The 20,260-nt window shown below is 35.8% G+C and overlaps 1 protein-coding gene across 4 annotated transcripts in view; it reads left to right on the top strand.

The window, feature by feature from the left end:
• Nucleotides 1-18,542, top strand: part of CNOT6L (CCR4-NOT transcription complex subunit 6 like) — a 92,309-nt gene extending 73,767 nt beyond the window's left edge. For 3 of the 4 annotated variants that reach the window (XM_074345836.1, XM_045506216.2, XM_074345828.1), the window contains exons 9-12: nucleotides 1,108-1,259; nucleotides 3,863-4,090; nucleotides 6,439-6,641; nucleotides 11,196-18,542. In XM_074345836.1, the coding sequence (XP_074201937.1) occupies nucleotides 1,108-1,259; nucleotides 3,863-4,090; nucleotides 6,439-6,641; nucleotides 11,196-11,408 (796 nt within the window). In that variant the 3' untranslated portion in view covers nucleotides 11,409-18,542. The other variant, XM_074345842.1, reaches the window with a different exon arrangement.
• The last annotated feature ends 1,718 nt before the right edge of the window (nucleotides 18,543-20,260 follow it).

Genomic DNA, 20,260 nt, shown 5'->3' with positions numbered 1-20,260 from the left:
CTTGACCTTTTATTCTCGTCAGCACATCCGAGACATTCAAAATTGGAGCAGGGAGAGGAGTATTGTTTCATCTAGCACAGTGTCCTGCAATGCAGTAAGATTTCAGTCAATATTTTTGAAGGCATGTGTGCAGGCTTGTGTTTCAAAGCTAGGAGGAAGATGGGGTGGAGACTTTTTATAAGAACAAAGATTATCTTCTCTCCACTTAAAACCTTGTGAAAAGTAGACAGTATATTTATTTAGCAGGTTTTGGTCATTTATAAATACTTCACAAACTTACGAAGCTGAAAGGGGTTAGTTAAATGGCTTGACTAAAGTCATACTGCTATTAAATGTCAGTGCTAAACTCAGTTCTGTTAAGTACTACATCTCTACCATACCTAATTTGGCACTAAGGAAAGAAAATATTATTAGTGCAGATGCAGAAGTATAATTGCAGGGTGTACCATTCCTCATCTTATAGATTCTGTTCTTTTCATTTACATACTCCCAAATTCAGCTTTCCAGTAAAAGCCAGGTGGAAAAATTGGCTTCTCCTTAGCCAAGATAAGTGTGTGTCCCTGCATTTTCCTGAGAAATTTTTTTTTTAATGTGGTGAAAATAAAACTGAAAACAGGGTAGGAAGATTTTATTCTGTTCTTTTTCATTAACTTGCAGACTTGGTTAAGGTTGTATTCACCTTTGAATACCAGAAAATCCCAACAGTAGTTTGAAAAAATAGTAGAAGAGTAAAAGAGTAATTTTCTCACACAAGAAGTCCAAAAATGGCAGTCCAAATCTGGTTGAGCTCCTTCCCCATCCATAGTGGGATAACTTTTGCCAAAATGGTTCTGACTACACGGGCATAGATGTAAAAGGGCAAAGGAATACACAAGTACACATACACACACCCATGTTTGCTTGGTGGCACTTTCAAGACAGTTTTTACAGTAATCAGACTTTTTTTCCTCCCATTGGCCAGAATTGTATCACCTGGCCCTGAAAAGCTAAAAAATATCTAGGGAGACAGTGAATAGTGTCTGTATCTTGTGCTCCCTTCATTTAATGTCTTTTAGCAGGACAGTCCAAGTACCTGGTACCATAATACTAATACATTGTACCTTTCAGATTTACATTGGTGCAGAAGCATACAGTGGAGTTTAACCAAGTGGCAATGGCTAATTCAGATGGATCCGAAGCTATGCTGAACAGAGTGATGACAAAAGACAACATTGGTGTCGCTGTGGTATTAGAGGTCCACAAAGAACTATTTGGAGCAAGTGAGTGCAATTTAAAATATTTTTACTAAAACTAAACACCATCCCAAGTTTTCTCTTCTCAAGTGCAGAGAGTCTTGCTGGTATTTATTGCATAGTTATTTCCTTGTCTTTTGAGGAAAGCTAAGGGAGAGGGCAGGAAAAGAGCACTAATTGTGTGATCATCAAGCATCATATACATCCTGGGGTATTACTTACCAGGTAATGTGTAAAAAGAAAAGTCTTTAATATGCCATTAATTCCAGAAGGTTATTTGAAATAAGAAATGTTTTAGGCTGAATTTGGAAATTATGATGGCTTGGTTCTCTTTTTAGCCATATTTTTAGCTTCTTGAATGTAAAATCTTTTGTCTTTAAGGATAAGTACTTGGCACGTTTTCTCTAATTTCTTTGTTATATTTCAGTCATTGTCAGGGTATGAGCAGGATCTTTTATCTACCTGGTACTTTTCTTTTCCATTGTAGATTATTTATAGCTTCCTTCAAAGTCAGAAACTCATTATGTACTTTGCATATCCAGACCTTTTTTTCCCCTTTCTACTGTTTGCCTTTGAGCATTTCATTGTTTACTTAACTATATTTTAGGTAAGAGCGAGGAGAAGTATAAGACCACATCCGGGCTTTTATTTAAAAATATTTTTTTCTTTACTCACTGCCTGTAGAGGAAAAGATTTTTCCCTTAAGTATTGATTTGAATCGTTCAGACCATATGTATTTGTCAAACGTTTTCTCACTGGTCTTCAGTTTATCCATCATCAGAGACAGTCAGTCTTTGATATGAGATTTTAAATTCTTCCTCTTTTTCACCCTCTCCATTTTTGCTTTTATGTCCTTTCCAATCTCATTCTTCTTAAAAGTCTGGTACCTTTTCTTCTGACAATGAGAATATTGAATTCCTTTTGGAGTTTTAATCTCCTTTTAATTTGCAGAAGAGTAATTGTAAATTATACAGTAGACATTCACTTGCTGAAATAATGTCTCTCTTATACTCCCAGAGGTGGAATATAATATTATAGAAGGTGCTTATGGTTTCTTTGAAGGGGCAAGCTTTAAATATTTAATACAGTGAACATTTAATCTCCAGCCAAAAGTGACAGTAGACAACTTCTAGGGAGAAAAAAGAGAGCTTAGAGAATTTTCGCTGCAAATTTTTATCTTATAATCTGATTGCTTTAAAAATGACTTTCTGTCACATGTAACAGACACTTCAGTTACTTGTTTACTCAACACTAAAGATAATTATAGCTTGGTAAGGTGGAAGGAAACTTTACCAAAATAGTAGGCTGAGAAAATCAGGTCTTTCTGTAGAATTTATATTTTCAACAGAAAAATTTAAGAGCTACTTCCATAGAAATTTCAGTAGAAAAATTAATCTTGTATACAGTTAAGTAATATTCCAACAGTACAAAAGTGTATAAAGTAAAAAGTGAGAGTTCCCTTATTTATATCCTCTAGTTCATGTTCATTTCTTTACACATTACTAATATATGTGTATAGTTTTATTTAAGTGGCATCATACCATGCATATTGAGCTTTGTGCCTTAAAAATTTGATGGGCATCTTTCTCTGTCAGTATGTGTTAATAACTAAGTTTATTTCATAACTTGTCCCTTCAAAGAAGCCATAAGCCTCTTTTTTTTTAATGTGTTATCCTCATCTACCATTTTGAAAGTACCATGTTAATATTTATTTTGGCAGAATTAAGAAACAGTATTCTGGGGGAAAAAAGAACCTTACAGATTTTCTAGTTGAATACCTTACTGTCCAAATGAACCTGAGCACCAAAAAGTTTAAATAATGAATAATAAAAGGTTAGTAATTAGTGATAGAACCAGGTCTAAACCCACGTTCAAACTTTGAAAGCACATACTCCCTAATTCTCACTTTTTAAAATACTTCTTCTAAGTGTATGGTATGAATCTGTTTTGGTAGCAAATTCACTTAATTTATTTCATATAGATTAATATAATGTTGTTGCCTTACTGACACTGTCACTGATGTGCTCCAGAAATGCAGAGTGAATGAGTACTGACCAGCAGGAGGAATTTAAATTATAGTTTAGGTGATTCCAATAACTGAAAACCTGTCTCACTAGGTCACTGTGATATTTAAGTGACAGATACTTAAAGTGCTTGTTTACACTAAGAACTCAGCAAATCAAGGTACTATAATCAAATGTTGGTTATATCATGGTATAATTCCTAACTTGGGGAGAGAGTAGGAGCTGGCAAACTTTTTCTAAAAGGGCCAGATAGTTAATAGTTTAGGCTATGTGGGCCACATATGGTCTCTATCACAGTCTTTTAAAACCTGTTTCATAGAACCCTGTAAAAATGTAAAGCAAGCCTTAGAATATACAGGCTGTACAAAAACAGGTGGTTGGCCAGATTTAGCCCATGGGCTGCAGTTTGTCAGCCCCCATGTTGGGATTACCAGAATCTCAGCACTTACGCTTCTAAGAACTGCTTCATGAGGTAAAGGGAAAGATATAAATTAATAGAAAAGAGTAAAGAAGTGGCTGTGGGTTTTGGGGAGAAAACCTTAAGATACTGCTTTTTTGATACATAAAGTATAACTTGATCCTTTTTTCCCTAATGATTAAATTTAGGTCTGAAGCCTATTCATGCTGCAGACAAACAGCTGCTTATAGTGGCAAATGCCCACATGCATTGGGACCCAGAGTATTCTGATGTGAAACTCATTCAGACCATGATGTTTGTCTCAGAGGTTAAAAACATTCTGGAGAAAGCCTCAAGTAGGCCTGGCAGCCCAACTGCAGATCCTAATTCCATCCCGCTGGTGCTATGTGCAGATCTTAACTCATTGCCAGATTCAGGTATTTATAACATCATTTCCTCTTGGCTTTCAATTTTGCTTATACTTCTAGTTGAAAGGCCAGCTAGCTCTTAACTTTTGAGTAGAGAATTTCTCTTCTAAATTAGAGAGTGTATCAGTAAGATCCCAGATATAGGACATGTGGTAATTGAGGAGAATTTATTTAAGCTATTTCCAAAGGTGTGTGCAGGGTTAAGGGACACAAAAAAATGAATGATGCAGTATCCTGCCACAAGGGGAGTTAGGGACACTTCACCACCCCTGCACCAAAAGGGAAAAGTGGTAAGAGCTGTTATCAGAACCTGGAAAAAGTAGTTAGGAGGAGAGGTCCATGTAATAGGAGTGATGGATTTGTATTATGATAAGATTAACCCCCGGCAAACCAACAAAAAGGGAGCCAGGGGAATATTTATCCCTGCCTCACTCTGTTCCTGTCCTCCCATTTCTTGTTGCCACTGCTGCCCATTGACCAGATCCAACTAGAAGCTAGAGTGGGAGGGGTTCACAGTTGGTGCAAGTAAAGGTCAGCCTCAGGCAGCACAGGGTGCAGTAGAGGAGGGTGAGCTGAAGACGCAATCAGAAGTTATTCAGTACGGTAGCTATCTGGTTTACTAATGTTGACGTCTTTTAAGTGAACTCATTAAGTGATATCTGAATACTGATAATAGGTGCAGAAGAGTAATCAGAATTATCTTAGGATTTCACATTTACTTCTTGAGCTCCACTAAACTACTTTATGTCCTAACTAAATTATTTTAGATCTCTGTATAAAAATTAGTTCTGCATTTAAATACTGTAATTCAAATATAAAACGTTGCTGTTTTGGTATTACCAAAGCATATTCTAAATTTTGTATATTTTCAGTAAGCTAGTTTTTAAAAAATTTGGGGTGGGTAATTAGGTTTATTTATTTATTTTTAGAGGAGGTACTGGGGATTGAACTCAGGACCTTGTGCATGCTAAGCATGCACACTGTCACTTGACCTATACCCTCCCCCCTCAGTAAGCCATTTTAAATTGTCTAAAATAACCACTCCACAATAAATATAAAATTAACACCCCAAAAGTAAAAAATTAACCCCAATGCCTACCATCATAATATTAATAGAAGTCTCAAATCTGGAAAACATCTCTACTTTTTCTCCTTAGCAAATAAATCTAAAATCATCCTTTCACAAATGTTTGCCTTCAGCCCCTAGCCCCCATTGATACCTTAACCATGTCCTCTTTTAATCCTTTTTTTGAGTTGAATTGTTCTCAGGCACAAGTTTCCCTCTATGGTTGATTTGTTTAAGCCAATGAGCTGTTATTTGGCATCACAGATTAATTAGTTGACTTGAGCCAGATTGTCAGGGCTGAATCCTGGTTCTACCAATTAGGAGCTGTGCAATTTATGACTAAGTTCCTCATTTTTAAATAAAGGGATAACCATTTTATCTACTTCATGGAGTTGTTTGTGAGGTATGTGTAGGAGGCACTTACAGCAGTGCCAGGTGTATAGTAAACGCTAAATAAATGATAGCTCCTTTCAGCTGTTCACAATACCAGCGTTGCAACTCATCACTTACTCGTTGTGTGTTGCTGTCATTCCTGATCACAGTTAGAGATGACTGACAGTGTTTACTAATCATCATCAGAGGAAGGGTTGTGGTACCTTTTTTTTAATGTTTACTTAATTCAGTGGAAGCGGTGTACTTTTTTGAATGCTTCTACTCTCTTCAGCTTTTTTTATATATACACACATAATATATATATTTTTTTATATATACACATATAATATTTTTATATTTTTATATATACCTCCAGCATATAATGTCCTGTTTAGTGTCAGACTGAAAAAAACTCACTGTAGCTCCAGACAAAGAATGGCATTGTGGAGCTGAAACTAGACATTGCAATGTTGAAAATGCAAAATCTATTTTTGTTGTTAATGGTTTTTAAATTTTTTATTATGTGTGCTGTATTTTATATATTCTGAAAGTTGTTGATTGCATAGAATGGTGAATACTGAAGAGATAGTGGTTTGAAATAATATTCTAAAAACATTTAGGGTCAAGACCTTCCTGGCAAATGCCACCCTAGATCTGGGAATCAGCTTGAAGACCCATTAAGAAAACTGAGGATAATTCTGAGTGATCCTGGTATTTTGCTCTGAAATAGGCAGATACCCTTCAGTTTGATTGAACCATATGAAATTGCTCATACTTGGTTTTTTAACAACAAAAAAAAGGCAGTTTCATGTGGCTCAATGTGATAAAACCACTCTGAACCTGGTGCATGCATCTGGCAACAGATTTTGGCCATGAAGTCTTGTGTAAGGTCTAGTTTCTTCCATCTTTATTCTGTTAGGTGTTGTGGAATATTTAAGCAATGGAGGAGTAGCTGACAACCACAAAGACTTCAAGGAACTAAGATACAATGAGTGTCTTATGAACTTCAGCTGCAATGGAAAGAATGGAAGCTCAGAAGGGAGAATCACACATGGCTTCCAACTGAAGAGCGCCTATGAAAATAACTTGATGCCTTACACCAATTACACCTTTGATTTCAAAGTAAGTGACAGCCTCTGGGCTGGCATAGAAATTATCAAATACACAAGAAAGGTGTATGTTATTTCTGCTTAATTGCATAATCTTCAGGAATTTTTAGATTTTCAAAATGTCTTTGCTAAGTGTGCACCTAAATCTAAGGAGGTTTGTTAGGTTTTGTGGTTATTGTTGACTTAAGAATTCTTTTTGTACCCTCATTTCTTCAAATTTCAAATAACCATGATAATAGCACAGACTTCCAGAATGCTCACTAAATATGTGCCAGGCACTGTTCAATAGCATTTTTTATTTATTAATATAGTTGCGTTTCACCTGTCCATACCATTTCTAACTTACAGTAACATCCCTAACAGTAAGGATTCAAATAAGCAACCTGATACAGCTAAACTATCACCTTGAATGAATTTGTATAGTATTCCTCCCAAATTTTCATAGTACTTTTCATTGTTTTCTCATTTACCTTCAAATTTTCCAGGTTTTTTTGGGAGATGGGATTAGAGAGGGTTGTACTTAGGGTCTGTTTTACATTCGTGTTGTCATACTAGTATATTCCCAGGCAGTGGGACACTCCAGCTTAGTAAAAGGACCAAGAAAGATTTTTTTTGTACAATAAGAAGAAAAATTAGAGGGCCAGTTGTAGAAGACCAGTTGTAGTTGTTGAAACACTGGTGGTAGTGGTTTTCTGTGGTTAATTCCTTTCCCTTTGCCAGTTTTCTGTTCACTCTGCATGTTGTACCTCTGTTTGATTTTCTGGCATTTCAGGCATATGTACTAAAATCTTATACCATCCTGAAAAAATGCAGATGTTACAAAGTGGTTGAGAGTAAGAGGCCCAGAGGGATTTAACGAAATACCAAAGGAAATTTATGAAATGCACTCTTAAACATCTCTAATAACCTTTTCCCATTTTCAGTGCTTGTTAGCTGCTTTCCAAGAAACGAGTAGTAGGAAGAAGACAGGAAAGTCATGTGCTGATGCTGTTGGCCAGTTTCTGTAATCAAGAAGTGGAGGAAAATTGCTTAGAAGTTGAATCCAATTTTAGTGTTTTTGCTTTTAGGCTAGATAATACTATTCAGAGATAATTGACTTTGTTCAGATCATTGATACGCAGTAATGTGCTGGCAATATTTAATAACCAGCTTTCTGGGAAAAAAGAAGCTCAAATTTGTAATGTTTGCTGATTTCTGTGGTATAAGTAATAGACTTCAAGCTCCCCACAGAAAAGCATTGAATGCAGAATGGGGATGAAGCACTAAGAAAGTAGGTACTAGCTGACTCTGTTACACCACTGCTCCTGTGTGAGCTTAGAGGAAAACCTCCAGATTTAATGATACACAGTTAACTATAGGTTAATTCCTATCCTTTAGACTCCAGTGGTATATTATATATCTTTGCGAGCACAACCCAGAAAACCTAAAATAAAGTTCCGTAAGATAAATGTCAAGTGCTTCTGTGACTCTTATTGTTGTCTTTATACGTGTATAGGTAAAAAGACCAAATCATTTCTATCTTGTCTAGGCTTTTATAAAGGTTACTTTTTCCTTATCCATAAAGTAAAAATTAGAGAAACAAAGTGTGGGATATTAATCTAAACCCATCTTCCTCAATCATCTGAGCTGTTTAAAAATCTTTTGTTGATGTTTCTTCAAAAGATCTTATGTGCATTAATAATTGAATCAAAAATCTTACTGAACCATTTTTATCGTCTATAGAAGTACAGTTAAAGAACCAAAAGTGCATAGACCAAAGAGGGTTTAATGTTTGCATATGTAGGATAGGATAAGAAAGGACAGAGCTATAAATCCGTGCAAGAGAGGCATGTATGGGAAGATAAATATACTGGCTGGCTGGATAGATGGATGGGAGGGTGGAATAGGATGGGAAGGAAGGATGATCAGAGAACAAACTAAGGGCATACCTGACTAGAGAGAATTAAGCCTTTAGTCCAAGTAGCAGACAGTAAACTTTTCAATTTCGTACAAAACATTTTATGTAATTAGTGCTATACCAGTATTGAAGACAATCAGTAATATCAGGTATAAAAGTGTCTTGTAATTAGCATTAAATACAGATACAAATACAATATTCTGCCATTGTATCAGTGGAGTGCTGTTAAATTTTTGTTTACTTGGCTTAGCATTTGTTTACTTTCTTGGTTCTTGAATAAATTAGGAATGTAGAAAAGTGCTGTTTAGAACTCAGAGTCATTTAATCTACAACTGATTTGGAGTGACTCAAAGAATAAGCAGTTAGGAGAATTACTTATAAACCAGGTATCTTAGTGAGTTTAGGTTGCTAAAGCAGAATACCATGAACTGTGTGGCTTTTAAAATAACAAATTTATCTCACAGTTCTGGGGGCTGGAAGTGTAAGATCAGGATGCCAGCTTGGTCGGGTTCTAATGAGGGTCCTTTTCTGGGTTGCAAACAGCTGTTTTCTCACTGCATCCTCACATGGTGGAGAGGGCAAGAGAGTTCTCTAGGGTCCCTTTTATAGAACACTAATCCCATTTGTGAAGCTTCCACCTTTATGACCTAATCACCTGCCAGAAGTCCACCTCCTTACACAGTCACATTAGGGGGTTAGGATTTCAACATACGAATTTTGGGGGAACACAAACATTCAGTCCATAACACCAAGTAAGTTGAATAAACAGCCTAATTCAAACTTACTGCTGCTGCTTACACAGACAGACCTCATGCCCACCCCCCTGCAACCAGTCTAAGGGTGTGTCTGAACCAATTAATGAAAAAAGGAAGGACAGTTTTCCTATTATGTCAAGGAGTAAATCTTTCTGTTACATTATGAAATTCTTGGTGGATAATTTTTTCATATTCTTTTACGAAACAAAGCATAATGCTAGCTTAAACTATTTTCCTGATTTTACTTTTTTTCTCAAATACAGTTCTATAGACTTAACTAGAACTTTACTAATATAAAGACTATTTTCCCATGTTATATATGGTCTTTTAAAAAAGAAACAGTTTGATTCAGAAGAGGTTAATAGTTATGAGTGATGTCTCCAATTAAATGCATCCTACTTTCTGGAGTGTTTGACATCTTTCTTGGGGCCTGTGTTTGCAAAGGATTTCTGCATAGCTCTAGTAGCTGATGTGCATAATGATGCTCTATAACAAAGTGATAAGATGTAGGGGGTTTATTCAACCTAAGTAATTTAAAATATTTAACTTGTGTTTTGTTTACTTATAGCTGAAGCAAGGGGCAGTCTCATAAAAGAAAGTAAAACCACTCTCTTTTAACCCTTTTCCTAAAACGTCACTGGGAAACTAAACAATTAGCCAAAATGAAGGGATAATATCATTTCTTGACTGTCTGAACTTGGAGCATGAATGGCAGAAAGTCTTCCCCTGGATTCAAGTGGGCTCCTTAATTTGTGGTAAAGTGAGATTAAGGTATCTAATGTTGAGTAACGCCCTCTCCCTCAAAAGAACTATTTCATTGTTTTAGTCTTGGTCGTATCAAATCTACAAACTAAGGTCATTGTTTCCAAAATTTCATAGTATAATTTTTTCCATTAAGTTCTTTGTCTTTTCTTTCTTTCTTTTTTTTTTTTAAGTAGCCCATTTTTGCTGTGATACCACTTAAAATACTAGCTAGAGCTCACTATGTATAGTATTTATAAATAGGTACTTTAAGGTGTGGAAGTATTTCTCCATTCTTGGGCTCAGGCTCTTATGCAGTGGATAGGAAGCTCTCTTGCATGCACAGCCTGGGGCAAAAAAAGGCACACTAGTTTTGAAACTTACTGCTCAGGTAAACCAAATCATCTAGCCCTGAGAGTTGCGACTGAATACATAGGTAGGTCTCTGCTGAATGTTTGTTTTTGCTGAGGTATCGTTGTGCAGCAGGGTATCCAGAATTTACAGTACACCAGGATTTGTGAAAACAGCATTCTAAAGAACAGGTTAGAATGATTAAATGTGTGCAGTATTTTATATGTATGTATAAAATCTGGGAAAACCAAACTGGGATTAGCAAATCTAAAAACGTGCTTTACCGTGGCTTCATTCAGATGTGTTTGGATATCTTGATTTACAAATAACTAAAAGTAATGCCAGTTATCATTAAAAGAATTAATTTGTTGTAACTGTGCATTAACTGTGGTTGTATTTATATAAATATCCTTATTTTCTGATTATTGTATCTGTTAGAGTTAGTGCAGTTTCCATAATGTTTTTATTGATATATTAGATTTCACTGACCCAAGCACGCCAGTTTTAAAGATACCTAGACAAAATTTGGTGTGCTTATTGTTAGTGTCTCAGTTTGCTTACCACTTATACACAAGTGCAAGGCTTTGTGATTCCAGTAGGCTACTGTGTTTCCCTATTCAGCCACCTTTATTTCATGTAATTTACCCATTCAAGCTTTGAGCTTTATTTGACCCATTGTCAAGACAACAGGTACCAGAAATACAGGTTACTCAGATATTTGGCTTTTGCAGAGTATGAATTGTTCTTTTATATACCTTGAGTTTTTCTTTTATCTAAGCATTTTTTTTTCCTTTTTTTTTCTCTGCTCCCAATCTCTTTTCAGGGTGTGATTGACTACATTTTCTATTCCAAGACTCATATGAACGTGCTTGGTGTCCTGGGGCCTTTAGATCCTCAATGGCTGGTTGAGAACAACATCACTGGGTGTCCACACCCTCACATCCCTTCAGACCACTTCTCACTGTTAACACAACTTGAACTCCACCCTCCACTCCTGCCTCTTGTCAATGGTGTTCACTTGCCTAATCGGAGGTAGTGGAGTACTGCCCCGTAAAGACGGGGATCTGTTGCTATGGACCTGTACAGTTGTAAATCAAAGTATGTAGGAGTGAAGTATGGCCATCCTTAAGCTGCTTCTTCAGGTTCCTTTCATTATGTGTTTGCTATAAAATTTTGTACACTTTTGTGCATATTGGTATCATTTGGCACTAGGGCTGGAACCAAAGTATTACTCTCTTTCCAAATTTTTAATTTAGTGTGTTTTTAAGTTGGACCTTCATATTATATTAGGAGTCAGCATCCATAATTGATAAATCACCAGTTTGAGGCCCAACAACAGTGTATTTGTTTTTCCAGAACAAATACTTTGTTTTGAATGGCTTCAAATGAACCAACCATTTTTGTAAAAGGCAATTTTTTAAAACTATAAATATGAAATTTTAAACTGAATGATGGCATGCCTTGCAGGAAACTTTCTTGAATTTCTCTTTTCCATGATAACAAACTGATTTTTGGCTCCCCAGTTATTTGCACATTAACAAAGCACTTAAATTTGCTAGATCTGTACATAAACTAGCCATAATGAGAAAAACTGAGAATTTAAAGATGGTTTGCACAATATGCTTTCAAAACCAAGCATTTAACAGCACATGACAATTTGTTGGGCAAACGCTGGTTGTTTCTTGTTTTGTTTTTTTTGAGGAATCATTCTGTACTTTGTTCCCCTATTAATTGTAACCTTATTAGAAGTATTAATTCTAAGCCTGTCTCTCCAGTTTATTTACAGGAAAACAGCGGGTAATTTCTACTGCCACACATCCTGGAAACAGAATTTGGTCTATTTAGGCTACCCACAAAATTAGTCTCTAGTAATTTTTATTGATTCCATCCACCCCTTTCTGCCTGGTTGTGCTGGAAAAACAGATATTATATAATCTGTATCATTTTTGCTGTTAATAGTCAAATATTAAAAACAAACAAACAAAAACAACTAATGAATGAAAAGACCCTGATCAACGTTTTAGAAGGGGAAAGATATACAAATATTTCATGTGTTTCCCAAAGTAGGTCAAGTGGCTGTTGGTTTTGGCTTTTTGACGTGACAATGGAAAGGATTTGGGGAGAGAACAGGGAGTAGTTGAAAACCTTGCATCATTTTTCCTGACTCTAGTTGCCAAATGGCCATTATATGCTTTTAATCTTTGTTTCCGTTGTCTGTCAGGGTTGAATTAAGAAGCTACTGGTTTATTCCCAATTGTTGATGCTCTTTAGATATGTTGGAATCTTTTTTTCGCCCAGGAGGGGCCAGCTGAAAATCTGTGACTCAAGAGGCAGTGAACGAAATACCGTTTTCTGGGGGAAGAATTGGTTGGCTACTTGATGTTAATTATGGCACAGTAACAGGAAAAGGTTGTGTCTGTGTTTTTAAGTTTTTCTTTATTCTGCTTTTTTGCTGCTATAAGAGTTTTCTGAAATTTATATTTTAAACTTTTCATGCACTTTACTGTTTCTAGTCTCAAAATGTGATATTTTTAATAAACAAGAAATTTTCCATTATGTGAATGAAATTTTAAAAGAAAATTACCTATATTTGTGTCTCACTAATATATAAAGTACAAGTCAAATTTAAATTATTTAATTAGTTTTAAATATATACAATTTGTCTCCTCTTTCAAACCTGACATCTTAGGCTGTTTTACTAGTCTTAAATGATGCATTTCCTTTGGTCATTTTATACTAATTTCTTCCATAGTAAATTAATCAGGCTACATAAGGTAATATTTCCCCTGAAGGGTAATTTTAGTGGGACGAGGGTGGTGGGATGATGTAATATCATATATGGGATTGCATCAGAAGGGTTCTGTAAAGCCTAAACTCCCTTTTAAAAGTGCCTAGTGACAGAGGCGTTGTTTGTCATCTATTATAATTGGAATGTCATTGTAGTTGAGTGAAGTTTGATGTAAATAAAATATTCTTTGAAAAATGTTAAGGTACCAGAACAAACAAACAAAATAAACAAAGAAGCAACCCTTGAGATGACAGATTTTCCTCAGTGTGCAGGTATCCCTTCTTATATACCTCAAGCATTCAACATCTAGCCATGCAAATTGATTACCTGAAGCATAGTACTGGAAAGTAGAATAGCATGAAAAACTTAATTTTGTGGACATTACCTTTTTTTGTAATCAGCTACTGTATGTTTTATTTTAAATCTTTTGTTTTGGGTGGGTTTTCTGCTCTGGAGGTATATGCACTAACAAAACATTTTCCTCCTTTCATATACGCATGTTAATTAGCAATGTGAGCAATATTTCCTACCATACTTCACTCCCAATATTTTTTGAGATGTTTGTATAAAATGGAATTTAAAGTTCACTTATGATTGTATATGAACCACAGAGGAGCCCATTTATTAATAAAAAACTTTTTTAATAGTTAAATGTAGAGGGAAAAATAAAAAAAATTGGGAAACATTGTAAACAGCTTAAGTTTATTTTGTGTATGATCGAGGCACTCTGTTGCAGGAAGGTGTGTAATTGGGTTCTCTCTGCTTCCAAATGCACTCTTTCAAACCATTCATTATCCTGTGTATTTTTAATGTGGTTTTAGTAAATGTTGGCAGTAGCTCTGTTGAAGTAGGTAATTGTGTTCTGTTTTGGGTGGCAAACATACTTGGGGCATGGTAACCCAAATTTCATGTGCACGGTTTCCCTTTAGCCCACTGCCCAAATTTCACACACCCTTTGTTCCCTCTGTGAAAGGAGTGGTATCTGTTTTGAGCTGCCAATTCAGATGATCAGAAATGCTGCTCTCCTCAGTATTGTCTGTTAAAAACGCATGCCACTTGGAACTTTGGCATGAAAAGCCAAAAGGAAGAGGTGAATGACATTTGGTGTATATTCAATGAAAGTGAAATATTTATGCTCACATACTTTCTAGATCTCAGAATAAGTTAATAAGCTTTATGCCATGGGGGCTGCTGCATATTTTATCTGAAGATAAAAGAAAATTTGGGCATTTTTAGATTGTGATTATGTGTTTTTTTTTTAACTGTTAAATATGATTTCTGATATTTGTCTAAGAACTGGAGTGTTCTTTAAATTTATCGAAACAGTGTTGTTTGAGGAAGGGAAAACTGCACTGTTTGCCATTACAGCAGTCATACAAGTGCATGTCAAGTCACCCACTCTCTCAGGCATCAGTATCCGCCTCATAGCTTTACACATTTTGATGGGGAATATTGCAGCATCCTCAGGACTGACATCTGGGAAAGGCTCAAATCCACTTACTGCTCCTTGCTTGTTGACTTTGTTTTAAAATATTGTGCCTGGTGTCAACTTTTAAGCAACAGCACTGCCTAAAAGCAAGCAGAGAACAGAATCCCAGCACCATTCTATAGGCAACTTTTTAGAATTCAGATATAGTAAATCTGTTCAAGATTTATGATGTTTTATGTAAAAAAAAAATTTTGTACAACGTAGCTGAATATTTTTGTTTCCTTTCTTTGATGTAAGGCGTGTGAACGTTCGTTTGAATATCACATGTTAAAGTCAGGTATGGCACAATGGGTTCTGAGACCAGCTTTTCCTCCCTCCCATTTGCCTTGTTCCAAGCTCTTTCTTTTCAATTACTTTCTGATATTCGTAGGCAACTGTTTAGTTTTACTAATAAGCATCCTGTGTGAATGTATTAAAGAAGCCACTGTGTTTTAGTGTTGTAGTTCGCAGAAATATAAAGCTTCATTTCTTATTTGTCCCTATTCTTTGGTGTTTTCAAGTTATAAAAATCACAGAGAAGCAAGGGAGAAAGTTGAAAGAGATGGAAGGCTCATATCACTTGATTCTATGGCAGGTTGTTACAGAATTGAATGTGAGCAAACATACTGTGTTCCACTTTAAAACTGTATCTCCTAAATATGCTGCTACTGGGTGAAAAATTAAGTTTGTATTTGCATTTCCAAGAGTTTCTAAAACTCATTAATGCCATCTATACTTTCAAGTCTAATGGCAAGGAATAGAGAAAGCACACACAAAAAAAATAGGTTAAATATATGTTCTTCTGTGGAACCAAAGGCATATGGTTCGTCATTCCCAATCCAAGGCTAGATTTTCTAGCAGTAAAAATTGACTGTGTCCCAATATTTACTTCTTTGATTATAAGGCCTTATATTCTGAGCTTCTGAAGGATTTTAATAGCTTGGTAAAATGCAGACTGATGAGTAGCTTCAGTCACAGAAGACATCAGTTTCTGATACATTTAACAGGCCATAAGGATATGGTTTTAAAGCAAGCAAAGACTTTATGGTACATTTCCAAAATAGCACTCACATATACTTATGTTTTGATAGAGATGTGAATTCTCACATTTGTAAGTTATCCTTTTTCTTCCACCTGCCCTCCCCCTTTAAAAAAAAAAATCTAATGTGTGGAAGATTTGTTTAACCTTTCCTTCTGTATTGTATCATGTTTGTAGAACTCTCTGAATTATAGGTATACAAATTAACTAGGGAAATAAGAATATTTTTCTAAGCCAGGAACTTCAGTGAAAGCTTTGAATTTATAGACAGATGAGAACTTTTATACTTATGGTTGCTTTGAGTGATTTTAATTTTCTAACAGCATCATGGTCACTAAATTTGAATTCAAGCATGAGTAAGTTTGTACATCTTTAACCTGGCTTATTTACCAAAGTTGTATGCTGTTTAAGAACAGGATACCAAAAGCATCTTTCCTTTACAGCACAATAATCTTTATTATGTGTCACCTTAAAGCTTAAGGGTAAATAGAAAAAGAAAATTCTTATACTTACACTGCAGGGTGTTCTGAACAAGATCCACAGAAAAAAAGGGGGGAAAAAAACCTTATTTTCAGGAAGGTGGTAAGGGAGAACATGCCTGTTTTCTTGTTTTAACCAAGTACTGTCTTTGTGTAAGATTCTCTGTTAAATCACAAGTTCTCCGGTAAGAAATAAGGAGGTACCAGGAAAAGCAAGCTTTATTAACGTAGTTAATAATTCCTTTCAGCATAAGTTTGTTCGGTTAGGCTTGGGTTATTCTTGGAACCAAAGGAAAACAAGCATGTTGAGGTTTCATTCAACAAACATTATGACATTGAAGTAATGGAATGTTTTTAAGTAAAATAATTTTCACTTTCAAAGCATATGAAATAAGAACATTTCTACCTATTAAATGCTAATTTTTTATGGCACATGGTATAAACTTGGTAGCATTGTACTGAAATGAGAAATTGTGTCATTAGAAAATCCCATTTTGAAGAAGGTACGCAAATGCCAAGTGATATGACTCTTTTGGCACAGTAGCATTGGGTATATTCACTTTCCAGAAACTTTCAGAAGACATAGTTTGGCGCCTATTAGTAGTTATTTTTGTTACAACAGTCTACCCAAATTTAGATAATTTGCTTATTTGTATGTCTGTCACTTTTAACCCTAAAACATAAGAATCATGGTAGCCCTCTGAGAAATGGTCATTTCTTGCTCATTTCAGTTTTGTATTAATTTCTAATTACTGATATACGGCTGTATTTTCTTTCCATGTATCAATGGTTATATGTACCCCTTTGTTTAATTAGTTAATTAACACAATTGGCTCAGTGTTGATGTGTCAGACAATGGCTTTGCTTCTTACTGAACAGGCTTAGTTTCCAGCTGCTTGTTTCAATCTTGATGCAGTAGTCTGCGGGTGTATTTATTCAGAAACTGCTGTCTTTTCTCTGTGCTTAACTTGCTAAAAATATATTTCCTTACCTTTGAAATTTCTGAGCGGTGCTCTGCCAACTTTTCGGGTGGGGGAGGGATTTGGATGGCTGTGTTACTGCACACTGGATCTGGAATTGTTCAGTGTTGTGAGTGGCAAATTTCTTAAACACCAGCAGCACTGAGAAGTGCACTATGGGCATTCGTACAGTTGTCCAGAAGCAAGCAATTCTTTCATCTAGGAGAAGCTGAGGAATAGAGTTCAATGGAGTACTTGGTATATTTCGAGGTTGGGATGAATGTTTCAACTTCGGGTTTTGTTGTCTCTGAGTGGAGTGGGGTGGTATGGAGGGAGGTGGGTTTTGGTTTTGTTTTGTTTTGGGTTTTTTGGGTTTTTTTTTTTTTTTTTCAGAGTGTGTCTGTACCTTTTGTCTCTGAAAAGGCCAGGGTATTGGTCAAATTCACCGTGGATTTATATTTTCTTATTGTGATTTCTTTCAACCAGAAAACAAGTGCCAACTAATCGTCCATGAGATGACCTACTCTTCCACTCAGTTTACCATTTGAATAGGGAAGGGTTCATTTATTTTCATTCCTTGGCATTAAATTAATAATTCATTGTTTTGCATACATTTGAGTCATTCTGTGGCCTATAAAGTGTTTTTGTAACTAATTTAATGGTTGGAAAGTAAAGCACATGAGTTCAAAACTGAGCAAGAAGTTTTGGTAATTTTTTCCCGGAATACTTAGTAGTTTCTATTGATTCTATTCCAAAACAAATTCTACTGTTTAAGGTTGTGTATTTACTTTGCTTTTGTCCTAAGAAAAAGCCAAGTGCTAAATCAACTTGTTATTGTGTTCTAATAATCAGTTTAAAATCTGAGGTTTTCTTTCCTTTTTTTAAATTAGAAGATTTAATGAAGTGCCATGTAATTGTAGCTTACTAGTGTTTAATGTGTAGTAGACTGGCTCTGTGGTGTTCTCATCATTTAACACTCTGTCATCGCTGGAGAAACTGGTTCCATTCTTGTGGAACACATTCTCTCTGACAAAATCACCAGCTGCTTTATTTTTCTATTTATTACAGTTAAACAGTTGATGAGGTCTGAATCTTGACCAAACTGCTCAGCTGAGATGTTTTTCACAGTAGACACTGTACAAAGTGTGCGTGCAAAAGGACACAGTTGGGTGGTAGTATTTTTTCATTAATGTGAACATTGACTAAACAAAGCAGTCCTGCCTTTTAAATCTTGTGGCAGCTCAGGAGGGAGGTGCTTAAGAACCTTAACTACTATGTCAGATGACAAAATACTTTTTTCCATTTTGGAGATTGGGTACTGCTCACACATGATGTATAGGGCTAAATATATGCTTGTTTCCTTGCACCTGTGTACTTCCCCGTCTCTCCTTCCCTTTCCCTCCCCTGTAGGCAATAAATGGCCATTTTGCAACTGCATACCTTTGTCTTGGTTTTTTACTTTTTAATGTGTGCAGTATAAGTGTCTGCTTTAAGGTCAGCACATCTCTTGTGAAGTAGGGAGACAGGGTAATTCAGGCAGAAAATTACAGATTCATGCTATATTTTTCTTCTAGTGAAAACTATGTTAATGTTTAAATAATACTTTGTTTAGAATAGATTCAGAAGATAGCCAAGTTATGAGACTTGCCTTGGCTGAAGAATCTGAGCTGAGGGACATGTGTCACTTCTGAGTGAGATTTTAAGAGCCAGTGTACAATGTGTTAAATATATATATTTTATATATATATATATATATATATATATAAAATATATATATATATAATATATATATATATATTATACATATATATATAAATATATATATAGCCTTGGTGATCCTAGAAGCATATGTTGAGAGCAAATGTCTCATCCTAGATCCTCGAGTAACTGAAGAACAGAGCTCCCCTGCTTACCTACATAGGGCATGTAGTGCCAGTGAAAAACAACCACCAAATCTCAGTGTCTTAGTGCAATGAAGGTTTGTTATTATAGCATAATCTAGCCCATCCTGGCTGATAGACAGATAATCTGCTGAGTTACCAATATTCATCAGTTTCAACAGGTGGACCTGCCAAGACCTAGAGTAAATTTATTCAAGAAACATTCCAATATCTGCTGTGAACAAGATGCTTTGTGGGATATAAAGATTGACATGCTCCCTATCCTTTAACAATTCACATTCCAAATCCTCTTCTGTTTATGACACAGGGGAAAATGTTGAAGTTTTTTACTTAGAGTAAAGGCATCAAATTAGAGAATTTTGGAAGGGAGAGGAGGGTAGGTGCACACAGTGAAATAATTAGGGATTCTCAAAACTATGTTTAAGGATATTCAGTGGAAAAATGATACTGAGGTATGGTGTGATTGAGACCAGATTATTCTTGACAGAGTGAAACAAAACCAAACAAACAACTGTCCAGCTTAATAAGTGTTTAGGGAAGATAATAACAGATTATTTTGGAACAGGTTGCTAACATGAACAAGTCTCTAGGCTGCAAGCTCAGTGCCTCCTAATTTGTCTTTTCTACCAAGGTTCCAATGTGAATGTGTCACTGACCCTGAGGATCCTCTTTTTACAGTGGCCTTGATGTTGGCCAGCCTTTTAGAAGTCCTCAAAAGTAGAATCACCCCTGTGAAGTGGATCTTGAAGTGACTAGGTTTCAGGTTACTGCGTTATTAAGACACACAGGACAATCATAACATTGGCCAAGTGTCCTTGTATTCTACCATGTGATCTTGGACAGAATGCATCCTCACCGGTAAAATGGAAGCTAAATTTCATGAAATGATTCTCTCAAAACGCAGACACCAAGATGAGGGCTCATATGCTGGTAGTTTATTTGGAGAAGTGATTCCAAGAAAGGTGAGTAGGGGACTAGAAAGAATGAAACAGGGAAGGAGGGCAAGCAAAGTCAAGGATACATGATTGATCTGTCACCGCTGTGGGCAACTGGGACATAAATCTGCCACTGACCATCTGAGGAGCTGAATGGAATGCACCTCAAAATTGTCTTCATGAGGAATAGGAGAGGAGAGAATTTGCTTTACGGGTTCCTATCTCCCATGCGGGAAGTGTTACTCCACAGGTGCTAATTCCTTTTCCTATCCATGTTTGTTCACCTATCAAATCCACTATGCAGGTTCCTGCAAGTATC

This window comes from Camelus bactrianus, chromosome 2, assembly GCF_048773025.1.
Source record: "Camelus bactrianus isolate YW-2024 breed Bactrian camel chromosome 2, ASM4877302v1, whole genome shotgun sequence".
NCBI lineage: Eukaryota > Metazoa > Chordata > Mammalia > Artiodactyla > Camelidae > Camelus > Camelus bactrianus.
Note: the sequence above shows the minus strand (reverse complement) of the source record. Positions and strands in the feature narration are given on the sequence as shown.